At 38.1% G+C, this 19,131-nt stretch overlaps 1 protein-coding gene across 1 annotated transcript in view; it reads left to right on the forward strand.

Annotated features, from left to right (window-relative positions):
• The window catches only part of hivep3a (HIVEP zinc finger 3a), a gene marked incomplete at its 3' end in the record, with an annotated part of 30,814 nt that extends 12,745 nt beyond the window's left edge, over positions 1–18,069 (forward strand). The window contains exons 2-7 of the mRNA XM_079380757.1: positions 1,425–5,549; positions 6,009–6,148; positions 14,225–14,400; positions 14,738–14,839; positions 15,885–16,558; positions 17,506–18,069. Of these exons, the coding sequence (XP_079236883.1) occupies positions 1,785–5,549; positions 6,009–6,148; positions 14,225–14,400; positions 14,738–14,839; positions 15,885–16,558; positions 17,506–18,069 (5,421 nt within the window). The 5' untranslated portion in view covers positions 1,425–1,784. The remainder of the gene's footprint in view (positions 1–1,424; positions 5,550–6,008; positions 6,149–14,224; positions 14,401–14,737; positions 14,840–15,884; positions 16,559–17,505) is intronic.
• Positions 18,070–19,131: the final 1,062 nt, after the last annotated feature.

Consider the following 19,131-nt stretch of genomic DNA (forward strand, 5'->3'; position numbering starts at 1 on the left):
GTGCCTATATGGGTTTTGCCTGTTGCCGGTACGATCTGTAATCTAGGATATCATCATGGGTTGAGTTGATTACCTGCAGAGATTTTATGAGTTTACCTCAAAAGACCTTGTGTGTTTCAAGTTAAATTCTAATCCTGACTCGTAATCAAGAACATGTTTGGAAAAACAGTTCAGAGAAGACAGATCGGGCCCCTCTAGAAGCAGTGTGTGTAGTTTGAATGCAGAATTTAAGAATGGTTATAGAACTGTGTTCGAGCTAAAATGAGTCATTATGATGTGCCGCTGCAGTCTGTGATTCAAGGTCGCCAGTGTTTTTGAGTGGGAGGACAGAACAGGTGGTTCTAGAGAGATGAATGCTTGCTTGACTCCCTTCCAAGTCAAGACAACCACAATGTTTTAGGCCTCCTACACTATCCGTCCGACCTACATATTCTCATCAAACCCAACAAACCGTGAGCCAAAGAATGACATGTGAATACAAACCAGGCAGTTCTATCTTATTTTGGTTAAAACCGAGGTTCATGTCTTATTGTTTTCAAACCTTTTCATTAAAACAAAAAGATTAAAACAAAAAGATTTGTTTAGAGCTTCAATGGCATTGGTAAATTTTCCATGAATCATTTATTTTGGTTGACTGAATGTCACCTGTCCGATTCTCTGCACTCAGTGTTATAATATGTACACACACTGCAGCATTCTTTAATACATTTGTCAGTATGTTCTGTTTTCACTATAATTGGAAATATGTGATCACACAGAGTTGGATTAACACAAGATTTGTGCTGGAATGTATAGTTGGCAATGATTTTGATATGTACCAGCAGGATCTCCTGTGGTTCCACACCTAACCGCCCCCTAAAGCAAAGCGCGGGTGCCAATACCAGCTGGTCAGTGAGTGGGATGCCTAATTCCTTATTGTGTTCCAGTGAAAGCAGTGTCAGAGTTTATTTTCACAAGCATCAGTGCTGTCTTAAATTGTACTTTTGATAAGAATACCAAACTCTTTACTTAGACCCCTTTTTTTCTCTCGTATATGCACATAACTATAGAAACTCTAATACTTTATAATGTTCTTTTAAGTCCAGTTAGATGATTTATTTTTAATGAGTTTACTTTTAACAGTCAAACAGGAAAAAGGTTAGCAACAATCCATTGTGATTCAATGTCAAGTGGTGTTACCTTAGTACCAAGTCGATACTAAAATAAAAAAAACTAACAAAATGTCTTTCTGCATTGTTGGATCCTTTTGACTCACAGTTGACATCTTTCTACTGCTCACATATGTATTTGTGTGAATGCACTGTGTGGTCTGAAGGTCTTTAGCATTGAAGATAGCACATGAATATAGAGTGTGTTGTATTTTATTAGCAATTGTTACATAAAATTGATAGTCACTAATTCTGTTGTCTTCTGATATTTCCCAGAATTTAAATCTCTAAAGTGGATCATCATAAACCATCTGCAGAATAAGGCGACTTGAGAGCATTCATGGAAAAACATAATTGCCATGGATTTCCAAGGACAAGAAAGAACAAGAAACAGAAGAGGCAAAATTTCATCTAACTGAAAAAAAAAAATAATAATTTGTTGTAGTGTTTCATATAATTCCTTTGAAGAAGCCCTTCTCACATTAAGCAATAATATTCACAGAATGCTCCAAAACTATACAAACCATGCATATGCTATATGGAACAAAATATTATGCGATGCTCTGAATGGTCATAAATTAATTGATCATTCACACAGTCTGGAATAAACAGTACCTCAAGCTTTCATCTCATTTTATGGAGGCCTTGCATAGCCAGTTGACCACAGGGGAGCAATCTGGAGGTTTAGAAAAGCAGAATGAGACTCCAGCGGACAGCCCCAAGCCACATTCAGTCCCACAGTATCATGAACAGAACAAGGTTGTCACCCAGCAGCATCATGCACAACAGCAAAAACATCTTAATATTGAGAGAAAACGTCTCAGATTGCAGAGGAAAACTGCTCAGAAGACAGACACTGTTGAAGATGGAACGTCACCGAGAAGTTCTGAATGTCTTGACGCTAACATGAGGCAGCCTAGTGAAATGCCATCTAAAGCTTCATCCTCAGCAGTATCAGCTATACCATCCTGTTCCACGGATGAGGCCTTGGAAGGCACACCTAGACAAAAACGTGAGCGTAAACCTCAAAAGCCCGGAAAGTATGTGTGCTCATACTGTGGTCGCGCTTGTGCTAAGCCCAGCGTGCTTCAGAAACATATTCGATCCCACACTGGAGAGAGACCTTACCCCTGTGCACCATGTGGGTTCTCCTTTAAGACTAAAAGTAACCTTTACAAGCACAGAAAGTCCCACACTCATAGGGTGAAAGCTGGTCTGACTGCAGAAACAGAGGGACCAGGCATAAGCTGTTCAGAGGAGCCACTTACAGAATCAGATGAAGAAAGCCAACCATCTTCCTTTTTAGAAAAAAAAAGAATGTCCATTGAAAAGTCAAATGTCACAGAAAAGGGCTCTGATGGACAGTTACAAGGTACAGAAGACTCCCATGCAGTTAAAAAGAGACTTGCACTGAGACTTAGCAGAGGAAGACGGACACCAATAGGATCATCTGATGAAGCGTCCTCATCGTTTGGTCTAAGTAGCAAAGGTAGCACAGAGTCTGGCTATTTCTCTCGATCTGAGAGCACAGAAGTCTCTCAAGATAGTCCACCAAACACAAGTGCCAAAAGCTATGCAGAGGTCATACTTGGAAAGTTTGGTCGCCTTGGTCATTTACAAAGGACTGCTCATGAACAACATGGCAGTCCTGCTGGGCAAGAAGGAAAGAGAATTCCATTCACTGTGCCTAAAAAGCAAGTTATTGACCACATAACTAAACTCATAACCATCAACGAGGCTGTGGTAGACACCAGTAAGATTGACAGTGTCAAACCCAGAAGATTCTCACTCTCTAGGAGAAGCAGCACAGAAGTGAAGCCAACCTCTTCTAAAGAGTCCTTTATTCACAGTCCAAAAGAAATAGATCTGAGTGCAAAGAGCAGTGGTTCCATTACTCTTGGCGTACCTTGTGAGAAATTTCAGCACCATTCTCTTAGTGCCCAGCAAACTGACCTGACCACCACTGCTCCTCTTCAAAGAAGTCACTCTATGCCCTCAGATGCAGGTGTTAGTGATGTGTCTGAAATTTCTCGTAGCCTTCGCCTTAGCCAATCCTTTGATGACCAGCAAACAGTTCACAATCGGCGTCATGGTATGCTAAGACGGCAGCCTGCCATTGAATTGCCCATAGGTGCTGAAATGACTATGGAGGAACAATCCTATTCCAGCTCTCCATTTCATCCCTCAGTTTCTACAGTGCCTGATCCCAGCCTGAAACAAGAGCCATTTGAGTGTGATGCATGTGGTATAGTTTTTACTGACTGGGAGAGATATCAAACAAACAAACAGCACTGCTGCACGGTTTATATGTCTCAACAAACTGAAAGTCAAGTCTATCAAGTGGAAGAACCCACAAGAACACACACAACTCGTCCTGGTGCTTTTGCATTTAGAAAAAGAAGGAAAGAAGAGAGTATTGAACTTGAATATCATTCTTTACCCTCCGTTTCTTATATACCACTGAAAGATTATACACCAACTTGTGAACAGCCTATTAAAGGGACCACTCAAGAACATGGTACAGAAGGTGCTTTGAAAGGAATATCTGTCATACAGCATACTAGTTCATTTGAGAAATATGATAGTACTTTAAAAACACCTGGACCAGATGAGGTCTCTCACTCTCATGATGTCTCTCACTGTTCCCCTTACTCACAATCAAAGCAGCAGGCAAGTAAACCATCCTTCCGTAAACTTGTACGTCAACAAAATGTCCAAGTGCCAGAAATCCTGGTCACTGAAGATTCAAACACTAACACCATGGCAGTATCACCCCCTCCAACTGTCCACAAAATAAAGGACGTTGAAAAGGTCAGTGAGTTCCAATGGCCCCAAAGAAGTCCAACTTTGGCCCAACTTCCAATTGAGAAGTTACCACCTAAAAAGAAACGTCTTCGTCTCGCAGAAGCTACTCAGTCATCAGGGGACTCAAGCTTTGAATCAATGTCCCTGCCTCACAGTCCGAGTCAAGACAGTTGTGTGTCTCATACCTCCAGTCGATCAACTTCATTTGAAGAGGCTTGCAGAGGTGATGCAGACATGACACCAACTAGGAGATCAAGAGCCACTCATATTTTGACAATTCCCACAAATTCTCACAGAGAAATGAGGCGCTCTGCATCTGAGCAGGCACCCCATGTTCCTCAGCATGCTAACCTTATTACGGAAACTCGCAGTAAGTCATTCGACTACAGTAGTTTGTCTCCAGATCGAACCCCTGCAGGATGGAGAGAAAGGCGGAAATGTCTTCTAATGAGGCATAGTGCAGTGAGGGAGCCTGAGGAGGAAGACCAATGTTCTAAAGCCATCAACACCAGTTCTTCCACTCAAAGGACTAACACATCACCTAGCTATAGCCCTGGCACCTCCTACAGTCCAACCACCACCCATCTTGTGACTTTAAGCAATACTGTACTCTCATTTGGTGAGAAGCATATAATGCAATCACGGCATGTTTTATCAGAGAATGCCCAGCAGAATTCATTGCAGTTGACCCCATTGATTCATACTGATCAGCCCACAACAGTGGGAAGTCTGCTTTGTCCATCAGGTGCTGCCAGAGCTCATTATTCTTCAATGTCGACAGGACTTAAGCTTGAAATTCCAGAGGAGAATGAATTGGTGAATTCTGACACAAGGGTCAACCAGACATACCTCACTCATTATCCCCATCAGAATATTGGTTTTGATGTTACATCAAACCCAGAACCACTGACACCTTTACCAGCCCAGAGAATTCCAGTCCGTCTTAATTCACACCTTCCACATTATTCAGGCTCAATTTACACTACAGTTTCACAAACATTTACTACAAGGCCTCAGGAACCTTGCTGCTCTGGAGTCAGTTCAGTTGCAGTGGCCTCAAAGTTTGAAATCATGGACCAACAACCAATATCTGATGGATCCAAATCAATAAATGCTGGCGCAACCAAACGTGTGCTGTCCCCCACGAGCAGTGAGGAGCTCATCCCAGAAAGTGAGCAACAACAAAAACGAGTGAAAGAGGAGGAGGACAATCAGGAAAATGAAAGTGGAAATGATAAAGTTTTGATCGAATGCAAGAAGGAAGAAAGACCTGGTGAGCAAAGTGTCATCTTCCCTATAGAACACAAAGAGTCATCATTTCCGACTCTTAACACTAACCTTAATTTTAGTTGGTGCTATCTAAACTACATAAAGCCCAATCCATCTATACAGAGTGAACAACAAAACTCAGTCTATTCCTCATGGTGTACAAGTACCTCCAACCCATACCCTCCTGGCCTGACAAGCAAGGACATGCTAGCCCTGTTGCACTGCAGGCAGAGACATGCAGCACTCATCTACACCACAGCGGCCATATCACCATCTCTGGACGGGAAACAGGAAACACCTGACTCCCAAAAGCCTAACGTGACTGAGGTAAATGTAACAACTCTTGAATTTATTGTCAATGCATGAAAATGCATGGTTACTGGTTCCAATCTGCTTCAAGCTGGTCATTAGTTGTTTAACCAGCTACCATTTTCGCAAAACAGCTTGACCATTTAAAACTTGATTTTCTACCAGGGAGAATGACTGATATGGTAGCAGACATTGATTTTATTAACTTGGGGGCTTATGTTTGTTTATCTCAGTATTTTAAAATGTATATGAGTGTTTTAGTAATATAAAAGGTTAAAAATTGATTTTGTTTTTTCTTTTTTTTTTGTCTTTTAAATTTTTTAGTTATTTATTTTTTTTCTTGACATGACAACGTAAAAGTAAGTCAGTTCTAATGCTATCTGGAAAATGTTGAATGAGACTCCGCCCCCCCATCTCTGTCTCCCTGGGCACCCGGAATAGGGTTGGTGAACTTGCCCGTGTCTCTCTCGAGTGTAGGTACATGCCACCCAGCCCACAGAACCGAAAGAAGCCCAGCAAGCAGAGTTGACAGAGGTAGAAAAGAAAACATCGGAGGAGAAGGAGGATCAACTATCTACCTCCAAAAACAGCTCACGGGCTCAGATATGTGAGGGAGGGTAAGTCATACTAATACATAACACTTGTACAAATGCAATGTGTAAAAGTAAATTGTTGTAGATGTTTGCAGTATATCTTAGCTACGGTGTATGCAAGGCAGCATTGTATGTAAATACATACTGTATTTTGTTGCTTCACAATTTTCTGCAAGCAATTTAGCTTAAACCTCCATTCAAACTATGTGCTATCTATTTTTGCTTTTTGTAAACATTATACTTGTAAAATGTAATGCTAAAGTTAGGTTTATTTGGCCATACAAAATAAAACAAAGTGATAATATCACTGAAATATTTGCATACTAATTTGCAATTCATCGTGAAATCAGCAAGGCCAACTCTGATATATATGGAAGCCCGTTTCTGCCACTAAATACAAAAAATATTAAGGTAATTACATTAGGTAATTGAGATTTTACATCTCACAATTCTGACTTTTTTAGAGTTATAAAGTCAAAATTGTATTTTTTCCCTCAGAATTGGACTTTATAAATCACAATTGTAAGACTATATCTCTTAATTCTGAGCATAGATGTCAGAATTGTGCAAAAAAAAGTCTGAATTGTGAGATAGGATCAAGCAATTGCAAAAAAAAAATTGCACAAAAAATTCACAATTATATCTTGCAGTTTTGTCTTTATTTCTTGCAATTGTGAGTTTATATCTTGCAAATTTAACTTTATAAATATATAGATATATACAAACCCGATTCCAAAAAAGTTGGGACACTGTACAAATTGTGAATAAAAACAGAATGCAATGATGTGGAAGTTTCAAATTTCAATATTTTATTCAGAATACAACATAGATGACATATCAAATGTTTAAACTGAGAAAATGTATCATTTTAAGGGAAAAATAAGTTTATTTTAAATTTCATGGCATCAACACATCTCAAAAAAGTTGGGACAAGGCCATGTTTACCACTATGTGGCATCCCCTCTTCTTTTTATAACAGTCTGCAAATGTCTGGGGACTGAGGAGACAAGTTGCTCAAGTTTAGGAATAGGAATGTTGTCCCATTCTTGTCTAATACAGGCTTCTAGTTGCTCAACTGTCTTAGGTCTTCTTTGTCGCATCTTCCTCTTTATGATGCGCCAAATGTTTTCTATGGGTGAAAGATCTGGACTGCAGGCTGGCCATTTCAGTACCCAGATCCTCCTTCTACGCAGCCATGATGTTGTAATTGATGCAGTATGTGGTCTGGCATTGTCATGTTGGAAAATGCAAGGTTTTCCCTGAAAGAGACAACGTCTGGATGGGAGCATATGTTGTTCTAGAACTTGGATATACCTTTCAGCATTGATGGTGCCTTTCCAGATGTGTAAGCTGCCCATGCCACACGCACTCATGCAACCCCATACCATCAGAGATGCAGGCTTCTGAACTGAGCGCTGATAACAACTTGGGTTGTCCTTGTCCTCTTTAGTCCGGATGACATGGCGTCCCAATTTTCCAAAAAGAACTTCAAATTTTGATTCGTCTGACCACAGAACAGTTTTACACTTTGCCACAGTCCATTTTAAATAAGCCTTGGCCCAGAGAAAACGCCTGCGCTTCTGGATCATGTTTACATATGGCTTCTTTTTTGACCTATAGAGTTTTAGCCGGCAACGGCGAATGGCACGGTGGATTGTGTTCACCGACAAGGTTTTCTGGAAGTATTCCTGAGCCCATGTTGTGATTTCCATTACAGTAGCATTCCTGTATGTGATGCAGTGTCGTCTAAGGGCCCGAAGATCACGGGCATCCAGTATGGTTTTCCGGCCTTGACCCTTACGCACAGAGATTGTTCCAGATTCTCTGAATCTTTGGATGATATTATGCACTGTAGATGATGATAACTTCAAATTCCTTTCTGATATTGCTCCACTATTTTTCGCCGCAGCATTGGGGGAATTGGTGATCCTCTTGCCCTCTTGACTTCTGAGAGACACTGCCACTCTGAGAGGCTCTTTTTATACCCAATCATGTTGCCAATTGACCTAATAAGTTGCAAATTGGTCCTCCAGCTGTTCCTTATATGCATATTTAACTTTTCCGGCCTCTTATTGCTACCTGTCCCAACTTTTTTGGAATGTGTAGCTCTCATGAAATCCAAAATGAGCCAATATTTGGCATGACATTTCAAAATGTCTCCCTTTCAACATTTGATATGTTATCTATATTCTATTGTGAATAAAATATAAGTTTATGAGATTTGTAAATTATTGCATTCCTTTTTTATTCGTAATTTGTACAGTGTCCCAACTTTTTTGGAATCGGGTTTGTATATCTTTCCCTACCTTGCAAGCAGTATGTTTCTTTCTTTTTTTTTTTTTTTAAATCTGGCTTTTAAAACTGACATAGATGCAGCAGCTGTGGTTTTTCTATTCTCCTCATCCATCTGAAAGCTAGAGTCTTTTACTTCTGTGGTAGTTACTGCACGGTGCACCCTGCTCATACTGTATGTATGGTGGCTTTCTGTCACCAGTTTGTCAGTATTTTGAGCAGTGTTGTTCTTGCCCCGCTGCAGGAGATCGGTTGGTTGTCAGAGCCAACACGGACCGTCTGTTACACAGCCCGAGCCAGGAAACTAACTAGCCTGGCGGTCACTTCCTGTGGAACCCCACAGAGTCCCATTTACACCATACAGCATCAATGATTTTGGTCATTGAACTGAAGGCATATGGAGATGGCCAAGATGCAGTAGACTCACATCTTGAGGTGTTTTTATATGAATGAAAAAACTATTTATAAGAGATTCACGGCAGCGGTTTTCAACTGGATTTGCTTCAATACCAAGATTCTAAGTGGCAACCAAACAGTACCAAAATTGTTTGTAGCGCAAAAGTAAATGTTTTCTGCAGCCAATCATTCACGGCACAAAACCATTGTGGCTAGCATAAAGCCACGGTTATATTAGACTTTGGACATTCAGAATTTCTTTGGACAACACAACGAACAGGATATGATATTATTATTCTCTTTCAAAAAAATTCAAATTGGCACGGCTTGAACCATTTTAACCCTTGTTGCAATTAAACCCCTATTTAATGTAGTCTGGGTGATAACATTTGGGTGCTTTTTAATTTGACGCATGGCATTTAGCATTTCACGATCCAGTCAAAACAGACCATTTTCGGATCTTGACCCAGTTGGGAACCACTAGTCTAAGCCCAAAGCATACTTTGGTTTTGATGCAAGTGCTTAGCGTTTGCACACAGCTGAACATATAACCTTCAGTATACTGAAGGGAATACCTTATGAAAACACAGACGCTCAACACATGCACACTTGAAATTTTCATACCAAATGTGTGCATTTATCTCCTGTACTCATTTAAAAAAAAGTTGCAGGTAACTCGTAACTCTCTAACACAAATGCTCGTCAACATGGGCATCTATTGTTGTCTCCTGTATTTGTTGTTATTCTGTTTCATCCATTTCTTTTTCTACTTTAAAGCAACAGCATGTTTCCACCACTGAATACAAATTAAAAATTTAATTACGTAATTTGATTTTTGTCCCACAATTCTGACATTTTTCTCGCAATTGTGAAAACTGCAAGTTCTAAAAACGCAATTGCGAGTTACAAATCAACTTGCAGTTGTGAAAAGTAAAGTCAGAATTGTGTTATATAAACCTACAATACTGACTTTTTTTTTCTCACAATTGTGAGTTTATATCTCATAATTCTGACTTTTTTCTTGCAATACTGACTTTTTTTTTCACAATTGCAAGTTTACATCATTCAATCCTGAGAAAAAAAAAATAAAAAATCATAATTACAGGATGTAAACTCAGAATTGCGAGAAAAAAGTCATAATTGTGAGATAAAAAGTTAATTTTTTTTATTCAGTGTTGGAAACTGGCTTCCATGGGTCTAGTGTTGCCATCTTGTGGAAACCAATTAGCCAAAAAAAAAAATCCAAAGTTCAATGTGATCTTGCACATGTAAAATTCTAAGTATACTTTGGGGCGTGACATATGCATTCTAGTTCAGTTATGACCAGTACAATTATTTTGTATTTTTTTTAAATTAGAGTTGCAGCAATCTGGTAACCCCTTTCACAAAAGTGCTTGTAAACATGTGCATCTTGTTGCCATCTCCAGTATTTTGATGTTAGTGTTGCTCCATCTCTTCCAGAGTGTGAAACAACGGCCCAGGCCAGTGTTGCCACCTTGTGGAAAAACTCATTTGTGCAAAATAATCAATGCACAAGTTCAGCCTGCACGTAAAAAATACATTTAATTAGAATTCAGACTGCGTGTGCTTCTGTGACATAATGCACATTGTCATTTGCATACTGTACGCACACCCAAGCATATGTGTAAAAGATGATGTAAACTTTGGGCTATAGTTTTTCGGAGTATACGCCATATGATTAGCACATGCACATTAGAAAATTTCATCCAGTATCTGTGCTATTTCATAAGTTATGACCAATAAAAATGTCTTTGTACTGCTTTAAAACAGTATCTTGTAACCAAGTGTTTGGCAACGTGGTTATCAAATCTTGTGGACAAATCGATTATTACAAAAATAAATAAATTGAAATGAAAGAGGGAAGTCTATATAATAAAATAATCTGAGTTATGAATTAGAACTCTGAATCAGTCTGGCTTCAAATCTTACATTTCTTTCTTGTAGTAGTGTGTATGACTTCTTTTGTAGTTCATATAAGTCTTCAAGGTTATGTAGTCTGTCGTGACTGAGATCAGTTTACAGGCACACGTCTTCCTAGAAACAACCATCTGTGGTGTTTCTGAGGAATGATGGCACTTGTAACACACATCATACTCTTCACAGCAGCCATGAAATTGACTCATAATTTGGCTGTGCTCTTCCACCATGCAAGTATGGTCTCTGGGGAGCGTTAAAACAGAGTTTAGGACACATTTCTGTCCCTTCAGAATGAAAAGGCTGAAGGTGGTTAGTGAATCTTAAAGTGGAAGCTCTGAGGCTTAAGTTGATGTATGAGGGGAATGATTTTGCGTGAAAGTGTAGAAAACGGATTTAGTTTGCGTTTCAGGTGGAGGTTAATTATGTGGTTTCTGCACAATTTATCTTAATTTATAAAACACGTCATGATTTTTATTTTATTTTTTTATCAGTTTTTAAGTGTCTGTGACAGGATAGATTATAAATTGGGCAAAAAAATCATAAAGACTTACATTAAAGGAGGGACACATGCAAGCCATATTCTAGACACTAGAATATCAGAAAATCTTTGGTAGGTTCCACGTTTTAGCAATTTAACATATCCTTGCTGAATAAAAGTATTAATTAAACAAAAAAAAAAAAAAAGTGCTGACCCCAAACTTTTAAATGATAGTATATATTGTTACAAAAAAAATTAGTAAATGCTGTTTTATTTTTACTTTTTATTCATCAGATTCCTGAAAAAGTATCACAGATTCCAAATAAATAAAATTAAATTAAATTAAATATTAAGCAGCACAACTGTTTCCAACACTGACAATAAAGCAGCATATCAGAATAATTTCTGAAAAAAAATAATAATAAATGAAAGTATAATAAAATAGAAAACCGTTATAATATTACTGTTTTACTGTATTTTTGATCACATAAATGCAGCCTTGATGGGCATAAAGTAAGAGACTTTAAAAAAACATTACAAATCTTATTTATCCTAAACTTTTGTATGGTATTGTATGTTTGGAATGACATTTGTTATTGGATCACATTAATTGAATTTTTACTGTGTGAATAACTGTAGTCTGTTACTTTGGGAAACCACATATTAAATAGCTGCACAGTCTAAAACTAAAACACTAAGCCCCCCAGAATTGAACTCCATTATGACTGTTATTTTTAAGCAAGCTGGCACACAGTTCTTGATTTGTGCTCATGTTTTTGGCTATGAGCATCTGGTCGGGTCCTGGGTTCCCCCCCCCTCAGCTGTTTGGATTGGCACAGACGGCCGGCCTCTGGGCACAGAGCGGCATTGCAAGAACCCCGTGTTTTAGCCGGGGTGGTGGTGAAGGGGGTCGGAAGGGAGGGGGGCCATAGTTCTTGACATTATAAATGGTGCTCTGTTTGAGGTCAAGTGGAGGCCCCGTTTGGGACATTCTGGACACAAACAGGGTGGATACCCAACCAGACTACCCGTGTGTGTGTGTGTGTGTCTGTGGGTAGGCGGAGGGGGTGTGTATGGATATATATGCACGCGTGGTGTCTGAAAGAGGGACTGTGCCAAGCATATCAAGCTGTTTAAGAACACCTTTAAAAGAGTAGCGGGCAGGTGCCATAGATTGGAGATCAGATCTCCCACACAGACCTGTGAGATCAATGTATAGGCCTCTTTATGTATGTATTGCAGCCCAGAGGCTATGCTCCGCTGCTATTTTAATTAACCTAGAGGTGATTTTGAGAACTTACAGTTTCAATGTCAACCTACATGTGCTGCTTTCTGTTACATTCTGTTTGTTTTACATTAAGTAAATATTGCTAGTCTAATATGATTCCCCTTTTGGTCGCACACATTTCAGCCAGTTAAAAGGTTAGTTCACGTCAACATTGAAAGTACTTGCTGAATTCGAAATTGCATGCTAGCCTACTATTCCTGCCATAGAAAGAGATGGTACAAATAGTAAGAGTGGTATACTAGTATGCAGTTCCAAAATTCAGCATCTGTTATTATTTAATTAACAAATCCACATGTATTCCCTTGAAATAATTAAAATACATTAAATACGAAAATAAGTGTGCTTAATTGTATTTTAATGTGCCCTTGTAGTGTACTTCAGATCTTACAAAAGTGCAGTTATAAAAAAAAAATAAATCTTAACTGTACTTGCAGGTAACATATTTTAATGAATAAAAAGTCACTTAAGTGTACTTTCATGGATATTTATTTATTTATTTAGTCATTTAGCAGACGCTTTTATCCAAAGCGACTTACAAATGAGATATATGGATATGTTTCTTAACACACTTAAATACATTTTTAAAAGTACCCTTTACAATACTGTCACTATTAAAATTAAATTAAAAACTTTATTTTGAAGAACATTTTAAATCAATGTTTTAATACTCTTTTGTCAGAAGTACACTTATTTTGTGTTGATTAACATAACTGAGTATAGTTTTAACAATGTGTTGACATTAGATTTAAAGTTAATAAATTGTAGAATATAGTGCACAAAAGTGCAACTTCATCATTACAAATCTTTATTTACAAATATATGACATGTTTCACAAGAATTACATTATATTTTAGTTTATAATAAATGAGTACATTCAGCGGTACACTTTAACTATACATACAGTACATATAAAGATGTGCTTAAGTCCTACTTAAGTGTCAAACACACTAAAATTAATCTAATTTAAATTTGAAATATAATGTGGTTTAATTGAATAACAATTAACAGGCAATTACGTTTCTGAAAACCTTACATTCAGTATGCACTTAAGTATATTGTTTTATTTCCACAATAAGAACTCTTTTTTTTTAAAGTAAGTTAATATTCTTTTTTTTTTTTAAGTTTCCAGAGTACTGCTATTTATATTAAGAACCAAAAATAGCAAAAGTAGTCCATTCAGCTTGTGCATTATATTCCAAGTCTTCTGAAGCCATATGATAGCTTGTTGAGGGAACAAAAAACTGTGTATCAATTCGTGGAAATGTATTTTTATTTTTTCCCCGCTCTGCAATCCTTCTTAAATATAATTTAATTACAATATCTTCTGTTTGTCTCCAGGTGTTATACATTGATCTCACAAGATATGCAAGGCAATGACCTTTGACCTCTAATCCTTATTGAATAAATATGACTCATTCAGTTATTCTAAACAAGTCTGCAATTCAAAATGTATGTTTGTTTTTTTTAGCTGAATTTTTTTGTATTGGCCAATACGTTTCCTTTTGGTACCTGGTACTAATTGTGATACGTCTGTGACAATTTTTAGAGTTTGACCCCTTATGTTATAGAGCACTCCCAAAATTCTGCAATATTCTGTTCCACAAAATAAAGAGATTACTGTGTTATCTATAGTCTTATGCTCAAGTAGTTCATCTGTTATGTGTCAGTGATGGTGACGTTCTTTCAGCTTTTATGTTGTGTTTTCCAGCTACAGGTCGAGTGAGGAGTACGTGTATGTCCGGGGCCGCGGGAGGGGCCGATATGTATGTGAAGAGTGTGGAATACGCTGTAAGAAACCCAGCATGCTGCGCAAACACATACGACTGCACACGGACGCTCGGCCCTACGTCTGCCAGCACTGCAACTTCGCCTTCAAAACCAAAGGTACTGTATGCTGCACAGCAGAGTATTGAACTTTTGTGGCTGCTCATTCTACATTTCATTAATATTACTAACAAGCATGCATTAATTAGATAAAAAGCCCATCTATATATTAGTGTACAACTAAAAGAGAATTTCTTTTAGAAGATATGGCCATTTATAAAGGGGCTTTATGAGGTTTGTAATAGATGTTATAATATCACTTGTTATCTGACATCAGACGTTGTTTATACAGTATGCACATGGTTAAGTCTACACCTGTACTCTCACAGGGATGCACGTGATATAAATACATTTCATATTTTCTTTTGTATTCCCACGATGAAACGGCTTTCCTCAGGGAATCTAACTAAACATATGAAGTCAAAGGCTCATGGGAAGAGATGTCCAGAGGGAACTGCTCCAGGACCAGTCCAGTGTGAGCTTGAGACAGATGAGGGAGGTGAGAGAAAACAAAAACATTTTACTAAGCGACTTTCAACTTTAAATTAAGCGGATTTGATGCTAATATATGCAGAAGATTTATTATTTGTATTTAATAGATTTGTTATTATTATCAACAGTTGTGCTGCTTAATATTTGATACAAATATTAATACAAAATTATAAATTTTTAAATATTGTGTAATTAATAGAAAGTTAAAAATAGCATTTATTTGAAATCGAAATTGTTTGCAACATTATAAATGTGTTTACTGTCACTTTTGATGAATTGAATGCATCTTTGCTCAATATTATTATTAATTTTAATATTAAAAACAAAGAAAGAGAGTAAAACTTACTGACCCAAAAGTTTGAATGGTAGCACACATATGTATAATTTATATAATGTCAGTTACTCAAAATGAACTTATTTTTATAGTACTGCTAGTTAAAAGCATTAAACCATTGACAGTCACTTTGAATAAATAAAGAGCAAATTATATGATGCACAGAATAATCAATTATCTTAAATACAAATAATAATATATACTGCACATAATATATAATGTATTTGTGAATACAATAGATTATTATGGCATGTGGTTTAAATAATACGACAGCGTCTTACAATTTAAAATATCTAAAACTAAGATTGAAGTCGTAATGTTTTGTGAATAAAAGTCAAAAGTACAAGAATAAAGTAGAATTTTTTTGAGAATACAGTCAGAATTAAGAGAATAAATTCGAAATATTTCGAGAAAAAAGTCGAAATTGCGAGAATAAAGTTGAAAAGTTTGACGTTATTCTCTTAATTTTGCCTTTATTTTCTAACTTTTCCGACTTTATTCACAAAATATTTCAGCATTATTCTCAATATGACTTTATTCTCAAAATATTTTGACTTTATTCTCATTATTTTGACTTTATTCTCATAATTTAGATTTTATTTCAATGTGGCAATAAGACGCCATCATAAAATATAGTCAGAGGGCATGATATTGATTTATTTATTTTTGATGAATTGTGTCAAATGAGTGCTGATAGAGTGACTGTCCTGTGCTGTAGGTGACAGCGCTAAGCATCTCCTCGAGACGGAGCTGTTGGAGGAGCATCAGTTCTCAGATGCAGAGGAGACAGATGTGGACGAGCCTGAAGATAACGATGAAGGTGATGAGCAAGCTTCTTGCTCCTCCTCGTCGTCTAAGACCCCGTCTCTGTCCAGAGACCCTCCTGGCTCCTGTGGCGTCTCAGGCCTGTCAAACCCAGGCTGGGAGCAGCATCCCAAAGCACCTGTCAGCATGAGCCCCCGCAAACCGAGCCACTACGGAGAAGCCTCCTCTCCTAAGACCACCAAGTCTATCGTAACCCTTCTACACCTCGAACCCGCCGCAGGGAGGTGCTCGTCTCCAATCCGCAGCCTGTCTCCTGGCTTGCAAATGTCCCCTGCTTTACCGCAGTCTCCCGGACGGGACTTGTCCCCTCTACACTGTCCCTCACCGAGATTCCGTCTCTCTCCGGCATCCTGTCTGTCCTCTTCGTCTCCTTCAAACCGCCCAGCCTCGTCTTTCCCAGAGAGACGTGTGTCCCCCATTAGAGCCCTGTCCCCTATACAGCCTGCGTCTCCCAGTTGTCCACTTGCACTGACCGTCGGGGCCAGTGTGACTATTCAGTACCAAGCCGATAAACCCAGAGATTCAACAAAAGCCTCACCCAGCAGACTACACCTCAAGACCAAACTGGTGAGTGTCTTTATGTAGCTTCTTCTTACTGATTGGCATAGGATTTTTTTTTGTCTTATTTATGGTTTCTGTGCCAAGTAACCATAATGAAATACTGCTAAAAGCACCAGCACTTAAAAATTACAGTGTCATTTTTCTAAAGGGCATTTTTATATTGGTCTAATCTGAAATCGTGGTTTCCAGTTTAAACCTGTTTTGTTCAGTTTGTATAAAAGTAAATAACTCTCCCCATAGAAAAAAAAAACTAAAACAAACAGTTTTTTAAATAGTATTTTTACTGTGTTGATGTGCAAAACATAGAATGCAATAAAGACTGTGGGCTGGATTATTATTAGTAGTATTTTAGTAAATAGCAGAAAATGTAATATTTTAAAAACACATCACAATATACATTAAGGTTTTGAAATTCTTATTTATAGTTATAGTTATTATAAAATGATTCTTTCTGAGTAAACTGGACATTTCTAGTTTTGATAGCTAAATATGTAGATGCTTCTTTCTTTGTCTGAGTTTAAGTCCTCTTATAGAAATATGGGTTTATTAGCACACAAAATGTAATTAGTATGAAAACAAGACAGACAAATATATCCAAGATAAACATCCAAAACAAATATCCTGATTCCAAAAGCACACCGTGTGTTATTTTAGTGTCACACCTTTATTAGAAATAGAAGCCAGGCCGCCGGTCTTTTCAAACAATTGAAGCCAAAACCCAAGATACTAACCCATGATCTGACGGCTGAACTTAAATACATACACTTCTGTTTACCATCTACTGTCTGAAATACACATTTGGGATGAACCAGGACTATCTTTAGCTGTAGCCGCAAAACAAGACTTACCACACAGTTTAGAAATAACGTCCTTCGTCTAGAATAAAGATGACTGGACTAGTGCTCACTCTACATGCTGATTTCACTAAAAATGTATTTCTGGCTCCTCCCAAGGAGAAGACACACAGTCCTCAGAGAAGGACCAGCATGACACAGTCTTGGCCTCTGGCACAGGAGCGTCTCTCCAGGAACACACAGCCCAGGGAAGGCCAGCACGTGTTAAGTCACCTGCCCCAGCACTCGCAGCCCCAGATGATGATTCCCAACCTCATTCCCATCGGTGGCATCCAGATGGTGCAGCCACGCTCCAATATGCTGCTCCGAAGCACATCTCTGAACCACAGCGTGGCCCAAATGATGGTCACCATGCTGACGAAGGAGAAGCGGGCCGATGGGAGTCCTGCGGGCGAAGTTCCTCATCGCAGAAATCAGCTGATAGTGTTCACGGAGCCTGCGGTGGAGATGAGCTCTAAGAGCGATGCTTCCTCCGACGAAGACAAGGAGCAGATCCGGGGAGCGGTTCAAGCAGAGCTCGTTTCAAAAAAGAGGGAGGATCCCAGTGTTCCCATGACCACCTGGAAGAGTATCTCTCAAAGAAACAGCAGAAAGCATTCTCGAAGTCCTAAGAAAGCTCAGCCAGTGGACGCTTCACGAACATCCATGGATGCTAAGTGTTGAAATGAAAAGTTCAGCCAGAAATGAAAACGTTGTCATGATTTATGCACATATTGGTCATTTCAAACCTGTATGTTAGGCACAATGTTCAGTTTTGCTCTTTCAACACAATAGTTTTTGGTATTGGCCAACAGGGTTGGAAGTTAATGGGAGCTTAGGGCAAAATACCTAATTCAAAAATAAGGTGGCACTCAGTTACACTAAATATATTATGACTGTAATGTTAAAATGAATTAAAAGTGTTGATATTGGCATTATGTTTAGATTGCTTATATTGCATCAGATTTCTTCATGTTTTTTGCAGAATTGAGCATCGCAACCAATCACACATTTCCATTGAGTTTATAAATGCAATGACCAATCAGAGGCGTTTAGATTGGTGTTTTGTTCAGTGCTCACATTCACTGACTGAATTGTGTTCTCTTGTCAAATGCTCTGATGATCATAAACAACAATGTGCAGATGCAATACAAAGAGCTTTGATTTTCTAATGCGTAAACAGCAATAAACTAATTCATAAGCGGTTCTTAAACTTGTTTTGTCTGTGTAGCCAGATTATGACGTGCAGTTTTTCCAAACATTTAAAACCATGGTTACATTTAATAAGGTAATTCGAAAAAATGATTACAAAGGGTAAAAAATAAATAAAAATGCCCCCAAAATCTTCAGAGGCCTTCAAATATTGCCCCTTAGTGGAAAAATGAATTTCTGACCCTGTTGTCTTCATCATGTGCTATTTTTGAAGATAATTGAATCAGATGGGAAGACTTTCACTGAATAATGACTGAAAAGGGACTCGAGTCAAATTATGATTTTATGGAAAAACTTGTTAGTCCAAAACAGCTTTTATTGAAACCAAGCTGCCAAAAGAATTACCTCTGGGTTTTTATGACGTAATAGACATGAAAACATCAGCACAGTTCAATTCTACATCTTTGATTTTTTTTGGCCCGCTCACAGGCAGGAGAAATAATAAAACAGGATCATAGTTTTTACAGGCTTTGCAAACAGAATCAAGCCTAGGGTTAAGAAATCAAACCTTTTTTTCCAGGCTTGTCCTGCCAG

This window comes from Barbus barbus, assembly GCF_936440315.1.
Source record: "Barbus barbus genome assembly, chromosome: 27".
NCBI classification, from domain to species: Eukaryota; Metazoa; Chordata; class Actinopteri; order Cypriniformes; family Cyprinidae; genus Barbus; species Barbus barbus.